At 40.6% G+C, this 16,909-nt stretch overlaps 1 protein-coding gene across 2 annotated transcripts in view; it reads right to left on the bottom strand.

Annotated features, from left to right (window-relative positions):
* Positions 1-314: 314 nt before the first annotated feature.
* Positions 315-16,909, bottom strand: part of LOC141148220 (uncharacterized) — a 118,037-nt gene continuing 101,442 nt past the window's right edge. For both annotated transcript variants that reach the window (XM_073635463.1, XM_073635462.1), the window contains 2 exons: positions 9,594-9,638; positions 315-1,770 (listed from right to left, as the gene is read on the bottom strand). In XM_073635463.1, coding sequence (XP_073491564.1) covers positions 1,756-1,770; positions 9,594-9,638 — 60 coding nt within the window. In that variant the 3' untranslated portion in view covers positions 315-1,755. The remainder of the gene's footprint in view (positions 1,771-9,593; positions 9,639-16,909) is intronic.

The raw sequence follows: 16,909 nt of genomic DNA on the forward strand, positions 1-16,909 counted from the left end.
CCTTCATGATGCTGTTTGTTCACTAAGATTCTCTAACAAACCTCTGAGGGCTTCACGGAACAGCTGTATTTACACAGAGATTACAATAGACACAGGTGGACTCTTTTTACTAATTAGGTGACTTCTGAAGACTGTTGGTTCCACTAGAGTTTAGTTAGGGGTATCAGAGTAAAGGGAGCTGAATACAAAAACTTGTGAAGGTATAAAGGAAACAACATCATATCTATTCACATTTGCTGAGATTAACCAAGGCTTGATATACAAACTGTCAGACGCCTAGCGTGATAAAGGGAGCTGAATACAAATGCACGTCACACTTTTCAGATATGTATTTGTAAAAAATGTTGAAAACCATTTTTTTCTTCCACTTCACAATTTTGTGCCACTTTGTGTTGGTCTATCACATTAAATCCCAATAACATAAAATACATTTACATTTTTGGTTGGAAAATGACAAAATGTGGAAAATGTCAAGGGGTATGAATACTTTTTCAAGGCACTGTACATAAACAGATTTATGAGGACATTTGCTGAGCTCTGCAAAGTTAATGATTACAAGTTTACTACTTGCCTCTCCTTTACATAGTTACATAGTAGGTAGAAGCTCAATGGCAGTATCCAGGTTGTGAATGTTTAAAGTGTTACTAAACCCACAACAGTAAAATCAGTCTGTATATGCAGAATAGCATGGTTGTTATACTCACTGTGGAACTTAAGGTGGCTAATTCTCTGCATTGTGTAAAAAGGCTGTTTGATCCTGTATGCACAGATCGTCCCCTTCCTGTAATGTCTATCTTGGGAATGCCAGCTAACACGCAGGCAATAGCCGACCTGCACATGCTCAGTCATGTGTTTTATGCTGGAGAGAACATATATTTGTTCTCAGAGATAGCCAGGTCACATGATATTGGCATCACACATGTGGGCGTGTATACAGGCTGAAGGGGAAATCTCCTCCTACCTGAACTCTCAGCACTGGAGAAACTGTGCAGTTTATGATGTAACCGTGGTATACAGATCAGCCTAAAAGGTATACAGTGGCAATATTTTAATGTAAATAGAACCTTTATAAGCTGTGGGCCCTGTGTGGGGGGGGGGGGATGAACTATTTTCATATTACTCAGTTTAGTAACACTTTAGGCTTCTATATGTAAGTAATTTTGTTGTGAATGAGTCTCTTACAGGATATAGAAATCTTGAATATTAGAAGGTAGAATGAGAAAAGAAAAAAAAATTCATGCATTAAACATGGACACACAGTTCAGCAATCAGAGAATCACAAGGGGGAACTTGTAGCCATCTGATAACAACAAATACAAGTTCCTTCTGGTGTCTCATTTTACCCCAACAAATCATGGCGTCATCCACACCCAGTGGCAGTTTCTGATTTACCATTGGTCTCTGTAGGCCTCTATTGTCCAATCATTGGCTGCATTTTTTTGATTTTTCATCCTCAGTAGAGATAGAGCCATCTGATGTAAGCAAATTTACACATTATCCCAATATTTTAAGCAAAGTCATGAATAGATCCGTGGAATGGTCCAGATGGGGGTTGGAGTAACTGCTTTGGGCGCTAGCAGTTGTTGCGGTTACAGTAACCCATTACGGCTGAATGGACGTTGATCTCTGGCTCTCTCTTCTCCACAACCATCATCTAAGTTAACAGCAGGAAGGGCTGGACAGAATTGTTGATGATTGCCACAGATTGCTTTGTCTTTGACAGCAGCTGATGATGCGATTGAAGATGTATGCATTTTACACAACCAATGGCTAAAATGACAAAAAAATCATGTTTCAGCATGTCTTCTAGATATGAAATGAAATGTAGATTTTATATAGACTTACAGATGTTAGACAAAATTCAATATAAACACACAGGGAATGGATTCTTGGTGCACATCAAGCCTCAATACCATCTGAGTGTTGCTTAAGTATCACAGCAAGCTTGGGTATGGTTACAGATAAAGTACAGGTACCAGAAGGGTGTTCCTAATATATTGTCACTGTGCATATACTAGACATGTGCAATTTGTTTCGGCCCGAATACAAATTCGGACACATTTTTGGTTATTCGGAGATTCGGATGCATCCAAATCCCCAAATAAAATAGTAACAAATAGTTAATGAATTTCATTATAATCTGGCAAAATTTGTTTCACTTATTCGTTTTCTAACAAATTCCAACTTTTCAGAACGATTGGAATTCGGAGCAGCCAAAAAAGGGCTGTAAAGAAAAGTATGCGGACAATAGAAAATGTAAAAAAAAACGGCATGGGGTCCCCCCCAAGATCCATACCAGACCTTTATCCGAGCATGCAGGCTGGCAGGTCAGAAAAGGGAGGGGATGAGCAAGTGCCACCCTCCTGAACCATACCAGGCCACATGTCCTCAACATGGGGGTGGGGGTGCTTTGGGATGGGGGCTCTGCCCAGTCTGATCAGACCATCAGACTGGGCAGAGGTCAGTGGATCCCTGAGGCCAGGTTGATTAGAAGGTGACGTGTCACAAGAGTCAAGCTGGATAGCTGAAACACAAGCAGAATGCAGAGCGCCCAGAAAGAAAGATTGAAAACCCCACCTGGCCGAACGAGGCAGTCTATCCAAAGGATGGATTGAGCCTCTTAAACAGGTTTGAATGGAAGTAATAGTAGTAAGGTGAGGCCAGGTTACAAAAGGTCCAGAATAAGAAGAAGCAGGAAGCTCACTGGGCATAGGCTGGACTGGCATAACTGGTGCAGAGGCCGACTGAATAGCATTGCCAGGTGCAGTGACTACCACAATCGCATCGCAGGGCGTAGCGACTGTGGAACTGGTGGATGAGTTAACCTGGGTGTGCGTCCAAGGGAGTTTAGGGACAGGCAAAAGTAAGTGGTAATGCAAACTGGAGTAAATGATCGGCTCATGTTCATAGGTGGGCTCCTCATCCAGAGTGCCACATGACCTAGAGAGTGTATCAGTCCAAATATTGTAGGACACATCCCATAAATTGCTATATACAGCGGAAAGAGCAGACGATACTGGGATGGTGGCAACAGGAAGTTTCTCCTTTGGGGAAAGAATGCGGGCAATAGAAAAATGTAAAAAAAACAGCATGGGGTCCCCCCAAGGTCCATACCAGACCCTTATCCGAGCATGCAGGCTGGCAGGTCAGGAAAGGGAGGGGACGAGCGAGTACCCCCTTTCTGAACCATACCAGGCCACATGTCCTCAACATGGGGGTGTGGGTGCTTTGGGATGGGGGCTCTGCCCCCTCGCCCCAAAGCACCTTGTGCCCATGTTGATGGGGACAAGGATTTCTTCCCGGCAACCCTGGGCTGTGGTTGTCGGGGTCCGTGGGCAGGGGGCTTATCAGAATCTGGAATCCTTCTTTAACAAAGGGGCCCCAGATCTCCCACCCCCAAAAAAACTGTATTTGACAAATCCTTTATTAATAAATAAAAAACAGTAGATCAGTCGTCAATCACGCCGCCTGCCACACCTGAAAAAAAAAAAAAATTTAAATCACTTTTGCTGACACGGAGGCTCTCTGTCTAATGCAGGCTCCTCCATTTGACATTTCCTTTTTAGGGAAGGGCGGGGCCACCTGTCTATGTCATCCGGTGGCACCTGTGCATGCTGGGTTTGTGATGTCAGAAGGGGGCGGTGCCACCAGGTGGTGTTGACAGGTGCCCCGCCCATTTCATATAAAAGAAATGTCAAACGGAGGAGCCTACATTAGGCATAGAGCCTCTGTTTCGGAAGAGAACATTTTTTTTATTCTTCGGGTGCAGCAGGCATTGTGATTGATGACGGATCTACATCGGGGGACACAGTTTTTTATTTTTTGTTCTTTAATAAAGGATTTGTCAAAAACTGTCTCTGTGTTTTTTTTATTTTATTTTTTACACTTGTTTGGTGAATGGGTATGGGTACGATGTACCCATACCCATTCACATGGTGTGATCTGGGGGCCCCTTGTTAAAGGGGGCTTCCAGATTTCGATAAGCCCCCCACCCGGAGACCCCCACAACCACTGGTCACGGTTGTGGGGAAGAGGCCCTTGTTCCCATTTGTTTTTAAATAGCTGGGTGCCAATAACTGCAACCAATTTAAATGTGATTTTACTAATGTTTCTCTTTAGAAATGTTATTTTTGATGCAGCATGTTCTATGTGGTTCAGGTGTGCCACTTTACAAGCAGACTAAGGGGACCCCTATTTTATAAATATATATATATATATATATATATATATATATATATATATATATATATATATATATATATATATATTTAATATACAGTATATATATATATATATACAGTATATAAAAAAAGGAAAAACACGTAGAACGATGAGTGATGCAAAAAGTGTCCTTTTACTGAACATTATTCCATTACATGATTCAAAATACAAGCAAGCCACGGTACAGTTCCGAGCGCAAGTCGCTCTTCGTCAGGCTTTTCTGGCTGTGTGTGAAAAGCCAAACCACACTATGTTCTCTTATCAACACCCAGTCCAGTACACACCTGTGTTCACTTAACTAATTATCCTACACAAACCACCTATACACAATCAGACATTTAACCCTGCTGCATAAATCTAATTCCAGTAAACCATCCTAGATTTCCTAATAAAGAAATATTTACAACAGATTCATCCTATTATGTATCATGTATCATCAGCATATCATTATGAACTGACTAAATTCTCTCATTTAATTAATTAGATCTTTCCAATTATTTATCGCAAATATACATATGTTAATATTCTTGATCATGTCTCAAATTTCTTCATAGACTCCAGCTGATATTCTGCTATCTAGTATTCCCAACGGGAGCTCTTTGTGATCGATCTAAAGAAAATACAATACATTCAAAATATGATCGTAACTTCTTTTCAATCTCGTACCAAAAACTTCTTCACAAATAAGTATAAATCATAATCCTTGTTCATACCATCAGGATGCAAGGACTGTAATTTATTAATCCACCAAACTTCACGTCTTTTCAATTTCAAAATCCTATCACCCCCTCTTTTATCATGAGGAATCTCTTCTAGCACCATAAATCGTCGGTGTCTTTGTGTCCCATTTCTGAAAAATGACGCGATACAGGAAGACCTGATTGGGGATGTCTAATTGTACTGCGATGTTGTGCGATACGGTCTTTAATTTTTTGGGTCGTTTCCCCCACATAAAGGAGATTACAGGGGCATGTGAGAATGTAAATCACATATGATGACTGACAGGTGTAAAAGCCATTAATTATTATCTTATTATTAGTTCTGGGATGACAGAAATTGTTGCCCTTAATCATTAGGTTACATTGGATGCAATTAAGACAGGGATAACAGCCCTTCCTTTTACTACCGAGAAAAGTCATTCTTTTCTCCTCCTGCCTATCAGGTTTAAATTCAGATCGTACCAAAAGATCGCGCAAGGTTTTATTGCGCCGATACGCTTTCACGGGAGTTAATTGAAACTCCTCTATCTGAGGATATGATCGTTTCAGTATCGTCCAATGTTTTCTCAACACATTAAAGATCCTATCACTATAACTATTAAATTGAAAGACAAATGGAATCCTAGGTTTGTCAGATGAATATCTCTTCTTATTGGAGATCTTAATAGGGTTCAAAATTTTATTTAATTCCTGTCTAATTAGACCTTCTGGATAGCCCCGCTCTTTAAATTTACAGCACATTTCGTCTAGTCTCTGATCTCTTATTGTGGCATCACTCACAATCCGCATCACTCTGAGAAGTTGGCTTCTAATGATAGAACTAAAGACGTGGGGGGGATGGTAACTGTCATATCTTAGTAGCTGGTTCCTATCTGTGGGTTTAGTATATATATCAGTTTCAATCCGTCCTTGTTTTGTATATGCCCGTATATCCAGAAAGGGGACAGGCATATACAAAACAAGGGCGGATTGAAACTGATATATATACTAAACCCACAGATAGGAACCAGCTACTAAGATATGACAGTTACCATCCCCCCCATGGCTTTAGTTCTATCATTAGAAGCCAACTTCTCAGAGTGATGCGGATTGTGAGTGATACCACAGTTATGCCCCGTACACACGGTCGGACTTTGTTCGGACATTCCGACAACAAAATCCTAGGATTTTTTCCCACGGATGTTGGCTCAAACTTGTCTTGCATACACACGGTCACACAAAGTTGTCGGAAAATCCGATCGTTTTAAACGCGGTGACGTAAAACATGTACGTCGGGACTATAAACGGGGCAGTGGCCAATAGCTTTCATCTCTTTATTTATTCTGAGCATGCGTGGCACTTTGTCCGTCGGATTTGTGTACACACGATCGGAATTTCCGACAACGGATTTTGTTGTCGGAAAATTTTATCTCCTGCTCTCCAACTTTGTGTGTCGGAAAATCCGATGGAAAATGTCCGATGGAGCCCACACACGGTCGGAATTTCCGACAACACGCTCCGATCGGACATTTTCCATCGGAAAATCCGACCGTGTGTATGGGGCTTAAGAGATCAGAGACTAGACGAAATGTGCTGTAAATTTAAAGAGCGGGGCTATCCAGAAGGTCTAATTAGACAGGAATTAAATAAAATTTTGAACTCTATTAAGATCTCCAATAAGAAGAGATATTCATCTGACAAACCTAGGATTCCATTTGTCTTTCAATTTAATAGTTATAGTGATAGGATCTTTAATGTATTGAGAAAACATTGGACGATACTGAAACGATCATATCCTCAGATAGAGGAGTTTCAATTAACTCCCATGAAAGCGTATCGGCGCAATAAAACCTTGCGCGATCTTTTGGTACGATCTGAATTTAAACCTGATAGGCAGGAGGAGAAAAGAATGACTTTTCTCGGTAGTAAAAGGAAGGGCTGTTATCCCTGTCTTAATTGCATCCAATGTAACCTAATGATTAAGGGCAACAATTTCTGTCATCCCAGAACTAATAATAAGATAATAATTAATGGCTTTTACACCTGTCAGTCATCATATGTGATTTACATTCTCACATGCCCCTGTAATCTCCTTTATGTGGGGGAAACGACCCAAAAAATTAAAGACCGTATCGCACAACATCGCAGTACAATTAGACATCCCCAATCAGGTCTTCCTGTATCGCGTCATTTTTCAGAAATGGGACACAAAGACACCGACTTACGATTTATGGTGCTAGAAGAGATTCCTCATGATAAAAGAGGGGGTGATAGGATTTTGAAATTGAAAAGACGTGAAGTTTGGTGGATTAATAAATTACAGTCGTTGCATCCTGATGGTATGAACAAGGATTATGATTTATACTTATTTGTGAAGAAGTTTTTGGTACGAGATTGAAAAGAAGTTACGATCATATTTTGAATGTATTGTATTTTCTTTAGATCGATCACAAAGAGCTCCCGTTGGGAATACTAGATAGCAGAATATCAGCTGGAGTCTATGAAGAAATTTGAGACATGATCAAGAATATTAACATATGTATATTTGCGATAAATAATTGGAAAGATCTAATTAATTAAATGAGAGAATTTAGTCAGTTCATAATGATATGCTGATGATACATGATACATAATAGGATGAATCTGTTGTAAATATTTCTTTATTAGGAAATCTAGGATGGTTTACTGGAATTAGATTTATGCAGCAGGGTTAAATGTCTGATTGTGTATAGGTGGTTTGTGTAGGATAATTAGTTAAGTGAACACAGGTGTGTACTGGACTGGGTGTTGATAAGAGAACATAGTGTGGTTTGGCTTTTCACACACAGCCAGAAAAGCCTGACGAAGAGCGACTTGCGCTCGGAACTGTACAGTGGCTTGCTTGTATTTTGAATCATGTAATGGAATAATTTTCAGTAAAAGGACACTTTTTGCATCAAGCATCGTTCTACGTGTTTTTCCTATCTTTTATGGTGGAAGTTTGGGAGTCCACCCTGACGGTGCCTTGATTGAACAAGGATATCAAGAGAAGAGGGTAACCCACCTGATGTTTATATATATACAGTATATAGATATATCGATAGATATAGTAATGTATGTACTGCAAATAACATTTTATAATAATTTGTATAAATATTACAATTATTGGATCATTTTTATAGAGATATTTAAAGCACGTTGCATCACGTTGCATCACATGTCACGTGACTTTTTCAAGGGACCCTGGAAAAAGTCACGTGACATGTGACACAACGCGTCGGGAGGAGCCAGTGACGACATCCAGTGCGCATGTCAGTAAGCACTGAAGATGCGGTGAGAGGATATATCACGCTAGGCGTCTGACAGTTTGTATATCAAGCCCTGGTTAATCTCAGCAAATGTGAATAGATACAATGTTGTTTCCTTTATACCTTCACAAGTTTCTGTTCACTGCGCAATGATGTATTTCTCTTGGTTTATGTGAACATCCAATCTCTTGAGGATAAACAAGAGGAGTAGCAGGATAAAGCATCTGATTACCCCTGACGGAATGAAAGCAAGTAGGAGGAGCTGTTTGGGATGAACTGCTAGTGAATCATTGTGGTATCTACACTAAAGTCATTCTCTGGAGTGGTTATCGTCATTTAGACCTATTAGTATTGGTGGTTAATTTTCATTTAATTTTGGGGCTACCAATTGGTCTCCCTAAACTGGTGCTTTTTTTCCGTAAATATTTTTAACACTGGGTTTTCACTGCACCAAGCATTGGTCATTTTGTATTGCACTGAACATTATACATTGAAATTTTAATTTTGTTTTGTGTGCTTATAGAGGGTTGATTGTAGCGCTCCATTATTACACATATTTTGTTACCACGGTGTCAAAGCACTTCAGATTGGTTGCAGCCTAATCATTTAGTTATCATTTATATTTATTTATTCATATTGAATATTCATATCAGCGCTTTAGTATTACATTCATTATCATGTACAGTTATGTCCTCTTTGTTCTGGTCAACTTTTAACCCTCCCTTTGCTTTCTCCTCCATGCATGAGAAATTGGATATCCACCTACTTGACTGTTATAAAGTGAAACCTATCACCAAACTCAGGACCTACCTCGAGATCTGATGCCTATGGACCCATGATGGTAGATCATCTACATCTCATCTCAACTTGATCGTGAGTACGCTACCCATATCACTACACCAACCATACAATGACACTTTAAATTCTCTCACTGAAGGTGAAAGGCCTAAACCACTCCGCAAAACAGGCATCTCTTGGGCAGACGGCACACCAATTGCATTGCGATATTATCTGTGCTCAGGAGACACGAGTTACCGCGTTTAGCCGCATTTAGCTGCGTTTGGCTTCTGAAACGTCGGAAACTTTGACGTCTGAACTCATTTTTTTGTCTTCAAGGAAAAGCCTATAAACGCAACTGCCTTAAAACGTCATTAAACAAACCTGTGTACATGTACACATAAGATAACATTGGATGAGCTCAGGGGCAGTTGAAAAAAGAAGTCAACTGCCTCTGAACGTCCATTTACCAGCAGCACTGTACATGAGGCTTTAAGGTCAATATCATATATGCTTACACATGTTAACTTTTGTACCAAGCATTGTGCTTCTCATAAAACTGTTTGTACCTTATTATTGCACAATAAAAACATTGAAAATAAAAACTTACTGCATCCAATCCTTCTCCGGAACTCTGGTGAGGATGGCGCATGATCTACAGTGTAAAAGGAAGAGTGTTTATTAACAAGACAAACCTTTCAATGGCACTTTCTGTTGTCAGTAAATATATTTAGATGTGTAGAACATGTATGTTGATGCCCAAAACACCAGCACAGATAAAAGGCCTGCTACCATGTCCAGACATATAGTGTATCTAACACATTTCAGCCAACTTCAAGTCAGTTTTCCTGTCTGGATACAGGCTTCTTTCGTCATTGTGATTGTTTGGATACAGAAGGTCCATTGGTCTACCCAAAGCAGTGTTCAAGAGACACTTACAACCTTCCAAGAGCACACTGCCCCACACACCAACGTTCATTCAGCCATTCTCTGCCATGTCAATCAGACATCTAACTAACTCTAATGCCCCAGACACACGGTCAGACATTGATCGGACATTCCGACAACAAAGTCCTAGGATTTTTTCCGATGGATGTTGGCTCAAACTTGTTTTGCATACACACGGTCACACAAAGTTGTCAGAATTTTCGATCGCCAAGAACGCGGTGACGTCAACCACGTACGACGAGACTAGAAAAGGCCATTTCAGAACCAAGCGCGGCACCATTTGGGCTCCTTTTGCTAATCTCGTGTTAGTAAAAGTTTGGTGAGAGACGATTCATGCTTTTTCAGACTCGTGGCTTTCAGAACGTTTTCTGCGGTTCAGTTTGTGCTTGTGGGTTTGTATCTGCTCTTCAGTGCGTGTAATCAAGCTACGCGTGACTTGTCATTGTGTTCTTGTTCGTTCGTTACTGTTTTTCAGGTTGCTCTTCACAGGCCTTGCTGTTCTTCAGTGCGTTCTGTTACTTCGTTCTGAGCAGCCGACCGTTTTCTAGCCATGTTGTGTACACGTACTCCTCGTAGAATTTGTGCTGTGCGGGGGCTTGGTGTTGGGGTCCTGACCTTGACACAAGTCCAGTCCATTAACAGGGTGGGGAGGAGTTCATGGACCAAGAATTGGTTGCTTCAGCGTGACCAGTTCTGTCATATGCCTTTGCTCCGTGAGATCCGTGAGAATAATCCTGATGATTTCAAGAACTTTCCCCGTATTTCACAGTTTGTTGGCTTCGCTGACCCCCTATATCAGCAGGCAGGATACCTGCATGAGGCAAGCCATCACTCCGGAGCAGAGGCTCATCGCCACCCTGCGGTACTTGGCGACGGGGAGAAGTCTGCAGGACTTGAAGTTCTCGACAGGCATCTCCCCCCAGGCTCTGGAGATCATTATCCCAGAGACCTGTTCTGCCATCATCCAGGTCCTGCAGAAGGAGTAAATGAAGGTAAGATTTTATCCTTTAATATCACAGTTTATTGTATATAATCGATAATTGCATAAAGATCTTGTGAGCCACAAATGGATAGATGCCTATAAAGTGAATCCAAATACTTCAATCAGCTGCACACACTATCCACGTTTCATATTGTGTATGTGACAAATTTAAAATAAATAATTGTGTATGCGCTAGGTAAAAATAACGTGATAAAAGTATAGATAACACCTAAAACAATATTGTAGCGAAAAATCTATAAATCACGTTAAAAATAAAACTATTAATATTCAGTGCCATTAATTAATGAAAACCAGTGAATATATATATATAAATTATATATAAATTATCTATAAATCACGTTAAAAGTTTTCAATAATAATCAGTGCCATTCATTTATGAAAAACAGTGAATAAATATATATAAATATAACATGCAACATGCAAAACGTGAAAAAATCCAGGTGATGATGAAAAAATTTTTTTTAAAATGTCCAAAAATTCAATAAAAATAATCAAAAAAATGATGTATAAAGTGCAGGCATTAGTGTCCAAATAAATTATATATAGGCATTCCTCGTGTTCTTCATATATAGTGTGCAAAATACGGCATGCTTTGTTGCCCTCCAGTGACCCCCAATAGCTCATGCGCTCACCTCTGAGCGTGTGACACAGTGATTAAACAGTGTCTATACACGCAGTAGAGCCACTCCTGGGCTCATATGGGATCTGTTGGGAATGATCTGCACCTCTCTCAGATATTCATCAATGGTAACATATGTGGGAAAGAAAGAAACTCCATAGTGTAATACCATCAAAAATTTATTAAAATTAAAACCACTTTCCTCCAGGAGGGTACTCACAAGGTATAGGTGCGTCAGTGCACCATCCTATCCATAGCATAATACACAGGGATACAGGAACAAACGTCTGGTGTGCGGTGTGGTATATAATCCTCTGCTTGTCTGTGTAGCTCCGTCCTGCCCCTCCCCTACGCGTCTTCGGCACAGGGATAGCGTGCCTTCATCTGGGGGATCTATTAGGACGAGCGCTCACTGTATTATATATAGTGTGGCCACCGACACACTATATATAATACAGTGAGCGCTCGTCCTAATAGATCCCCCAGATGAAGGCACGCTATCCCTTTGCCGAAGACGCGTAGGGGAGGGGCAGGACGGAGCTACACAGACAAGCAGAGGATTATATACCACACCGCACGCCAGACGTTTGTTCCTGTATCCCTGTGTATTATGCTATGGATAGGATGGTGCACTGACGCACCTATACCTTGTGAGTACCCTCCTGGAGGGAAGTGGTTTTAATCTTAATACATTTTTGATGGTATTACACTATGGAGTTTCTTTCTTTCCCACATATGTTACCATTGATGATTATCTGAGAGAGGTGCAGATCATTCCCAACAGATCCCATATGAGCCCAGGAGTGGCTCTACTGCGTGTATAGACACTGTTTAATCACTGTGTCACACGCTCAGAGGTGAGCGCATGAGCTATTGGGGGTCACTGGAGGGCACCAAAGCATGCCGTATTTTGCACAACATATATGAAGAACACGAGGAATGCCTATATATAATTTTTTTGGACACTAATGCCTGCACTTTATACATCATTTTTTTGATTATTTTTATTGAATTTTTGGACATTTAAAAAAAAATTGTTTTCATCATCACCTGGATTTTTTCACGTTTTGCATGTTGCATGTTATATTTATATATATTTATTCACTGTTTTTCATAAATGAATGGCACTGATTATTATAGAATATTTTTAACGTGATTTATAGATAATTTATATATAATTTATATATATATATTCACTGGTTTTCATTAATTAATGGCACTGAATATTATTAGTTTTATTTTTAACGTGATTTATAGATTTTTCGCTATGATATTGTTTTAGGTGTTATCTATACTTTTATCACGTTATTTTTACCTAGCGCATACACAATTATTTATTTTATTATTATTATTATTGTATATAATGTTTACTAATATATTGTATTTCTTTCCTCATTCCCTAATTACCATGATTGATGATAATATGCTGTGAATGTCCCCTTTGTTCTCATTCATGCTGGAATTTTATGTAATTTTTTTTTTGTCCTTCATACATATTTGCCTTCACTTACCTCCCCAGCATGCTCTCCTGCCCCTATATTCACCTCATGTAGTCACTTAACAATGAATTTTATCAGCTCCATTGTAGTGCTTTACCCCAAACAACCCCTAAAATGTTTAGAAATGTGATTTGTGCTTTAAATTCAGGCAGAGTGCCAGAGGCTTGTTTTTGTGGTGTCCCCAAATAATTTTTAACCCTCCCTCCCCCCAACTGCTAAGTCAGCTGATACCAATTCTCTATCTATCCTCAATCATCTATCTGCTGACTTTGCCAAACCCATACACACTATACCCATCTCTTTTGTGGTCAGATGTATGGATGAATTCCCCAAAGCATGTAGTGCAAGGGCCTGCCGGTATACTTTCAAATGTTACTGTTTCAAGTTTTTGTATCCTATTATTATCTTGATAGGTAATAGCAGAATGTCCAAATGTGCTCAAATGTGTACAGTGTGTATTTATATCTTTGTATTATGACACTTCTTACCTGTCCAGTGGGCTGCCAATAGTGTAACTAAGGAGGGGCTGTTCCAAGTAATACACATTATTTAGGCATTCATTTCTCAATGAAGTGGAGAGGGTTACCTGTCCAAGAGCTCCCCCCCTATAATGTTAGAAATGGCCCATGAGAGGGGGGGGAGGGGGAACATGATAGGTGTACCTTATACTTTGGTGTTGTAAAATTCCCCTTAATAAATGTTATCTGGATGTTGGCCAAAAATGTTTGTGTCTAATCTGCTTTCCATGTTTATGTGCAAAAATACTATTTTTTTTTCTTTTCCTCAACAGTTTCCTTCCACGCCACAGGAATGGCAGACTGTGGCCTCCCACTTTGCCCAGCAGTGGGACTTTCCTAACTGCGGAGGGGCAATTGATGGGAAACATGTCCACATCATCCCACCACCCAACTCGGGGTCGTACTCTTATAATTACAAGGGGTTCAATAGTATTGTGATGTTGGCGGTGGTGTCGGCTAATTACGAGTTCCTGTATGTGGACGTGGGGAAGAATGGCCGGATGTCCAATGGTGGAGTCATCGCCCAGACGGAGTTTTACAGGCGTCTCCAGAATGGCAGCTTGGACTTGCCACCTCCAGAAGAGAATGTGGAAGGACTCCCATTCATCTTCGTTGCGGATGAAGCATTTGCGCTGGGGGACCATCTTATGCGGCCATTCCCAATGAGGACCCTCACCCCGGAACAGAGGGTTTTTAATTACCGGCTGGCCAGAGCCAGAAGAGTGGTGGAGAACACATTTGGAATCATGGCCAGCCAGTTCTGCCTATTTCTTACACCCATCCATATGGCGGAGTATAAACTGAATCATATAATCCTGGCGTGCTGTGTTCTACATAACTTTTTATGGCAACATTCGGCCAACTATGCTGGCTCAGTTGGGCCTGAGGCCAGAATTATAAATGAAACAACCCTGACGGTGCTTGAAAGTGGCCATCCTGGCTTGCCCTCCCTGAGTGCCCGTGATGTCCGGTTAAGATACCATGAGTTCTTTGCGGGTAGGGGGGCCATCAATATGCCAGACAATTTGTGAAACCTTGATCCAATAAAAAAAATACGCAAATCTTTGGTGACATTTACTGCTTGTGTTTGTTTTAGATGACCCTGACAGAAATGTGGTGAGTCCAGAAAATGGCATGATTGTGTAACCTTATACAAAGCACTGTTGGATGTTATTTACTAAAGGCAAAGACACTTTGCACTACAAGTGCACTTGAAACTGCACTTGTAGTGCAAAGAGGATTTGCCCTTAGGAAATAACCCCCATTTTCACAGAAAGCAGCAATTACATCACCACAAAAGTGTTGTAGCGTTGAGACAATAATGCACACATTCTTGATTAACAATCTTTTTAATACCTGCACAATCACATGTGCATTTAGAAAAGGTTTTTAAAACAAACCAACATGTTTGTTGTATAACAATTTTTGGGGTGGCATTATCAAAAATATAAATGTCCATTTAAGATAAAACAGGCATGTTTCAAACCAACAAGAAAGACACAAATCTTGAACTTACAAAGTTCACATTAGGTAGAACTTGAAGGCAATATCATACATGAGTATTTAGAAACTGTGTTTGATATTGCGTTCAGATGGGGTGACGTCACCCCAGGAAAAGCCAAATTTGGAAGATGCACACCAATTTAAGAAGTTCAACATGTGCGACCTGCCATTACGGGGGATCAAGGGACGTGTTTTGGGGGAGAAACCCCTTCCTTTCAGCTACTTTATTATTGAGGAAGGGGTTGCACCCCCAAAATGCGTCCATTGATCTCCCATGATGGAAGATAGCACATGTTGATACACTGTGTGCATCCTTCAAATTTGGCTTTTCTAAAAATCGCTAAAACATTTTGAACATTGTAGCACACAAAAAAACAAAGTGATTTGGAGGGGTTTTAAACTCTACCCAAAACATCAATGATGTTTTTATTTTTTTGAATAACATCATTGATGTTTTTCTTGAGGTTTTCCAATGCTAAATTACACCCCATGATCTTCCCGATCAGGATCTGTGCACTTTCTGATGTGAAAGGATCTGGATCCACAACATCACGATCACCTAAAAAGAGAGAAACCAAACAAAACCAGGTATTAAAAATATGCCAGCATCCATCTCTTACCTGAGCCTGTGGTCGCAGACACTCACCTGTTGTGGTGACTAGTTCCACCACATCTTCTTCCTCCTGCTCTGCGTTGCTTGGGTGCCTTTCCCCTTCTTCCAGAGGGGGGTGGGGCTCTGGTCTCCTCGGATGAGGGGTGTCCTCCGAGTCTTTTATCCCCTATGTAAAACAAAAATGGTATACTTAGCACACAGATATTTGAGGGAAGAACTATAAAGATGAAACATTGCTTGGAAGTGGGGTACAATTGTCTGTTTTGGCAGAGTTCCAAGATGTAGAATTTTATTGTCCTTTGTCAAGCTGCAATACTTTACCTGTCTTGTACAAGCTTCACAGATGGAGACACCCCTATAGTATACACTGGAGCACCTGTGTGGGCCCCCTAATAAAAATGGTGTTCTTGTGTCCCACACTAGTGCTCCAGTGTCCAGATGTGAAAACAGCTGCTCAGTGTCCTCTCCTTACACAGAATCTAGTTTGCATTTCATTCTAGTTACAAACCCATCTACACAACCAAATTAGTTTCATACAAGTAGTCCCTAAAAAATGTGGGCAAATGCATATGGCCAAAACAATGGTGTTTTATAGGCCGAAAGAAAAATGTTTGATATGAACGAATAATGTGCCCATGAACATGAAAGTTGCCATTTTAAAATGTACAACACTTTTAACAAAAGTACATGGAGCAGCACGAACGTAATAAAGACAAAAAGAATAGGAACACAGCACAACTACTTACTTTTTTGCAGCACTCTCCGAATCTTTTTGTACTGCTCATGTTCTCGTAATTTGAGGTCCGACCACCGCTTCCTGAGCTGATCTTTCTATCGATGTACCCCAAAATTCCGGTGCAGACTCTTGACTACTTTCGCCATGATCTTGGCCTTTCTGACATTGGGGTTGGGGTAAGGTCCATACTTCCCATCATAGTCGGCCTTCTTCAGGATGTCGACCAGCTCCAACATCTCCTCAAAGGACATATTTGAGGCCTTAAATCTTCTCCTTCTGAATCGGGACATTTCCGGATCCGGGCTTTCCTCCCCCTCCTCCTCGTTGCTATAATTAGCACGCACCTGCTGTGTCTCCGCCATGTGCTCTTCCCCCACTGCGGCGAATGAAAAGGGGCGGGGAATAGACTAGAAAGAACGCCAGGGGCGGGCGGAGTTACACGCATGCGCAGTGTGTATAAAGCGTAACACGCGTGCGTATTACATAC

This window comes from Aquarana catesbeiana, linkage group LG06 (assembly GCF_042186555.1).
Source record: "Aquarana catesbeiana isolate 2022-GZ linkage group LG06, ASM4218655v1, whole genome shotgun sequence".
Taxonomy (NCBI): Eukaryota; Metazoa; Chordata; class Amphibia; order Anura; family Ranidae; genus Aquarana; species Aquarana catesbeiana.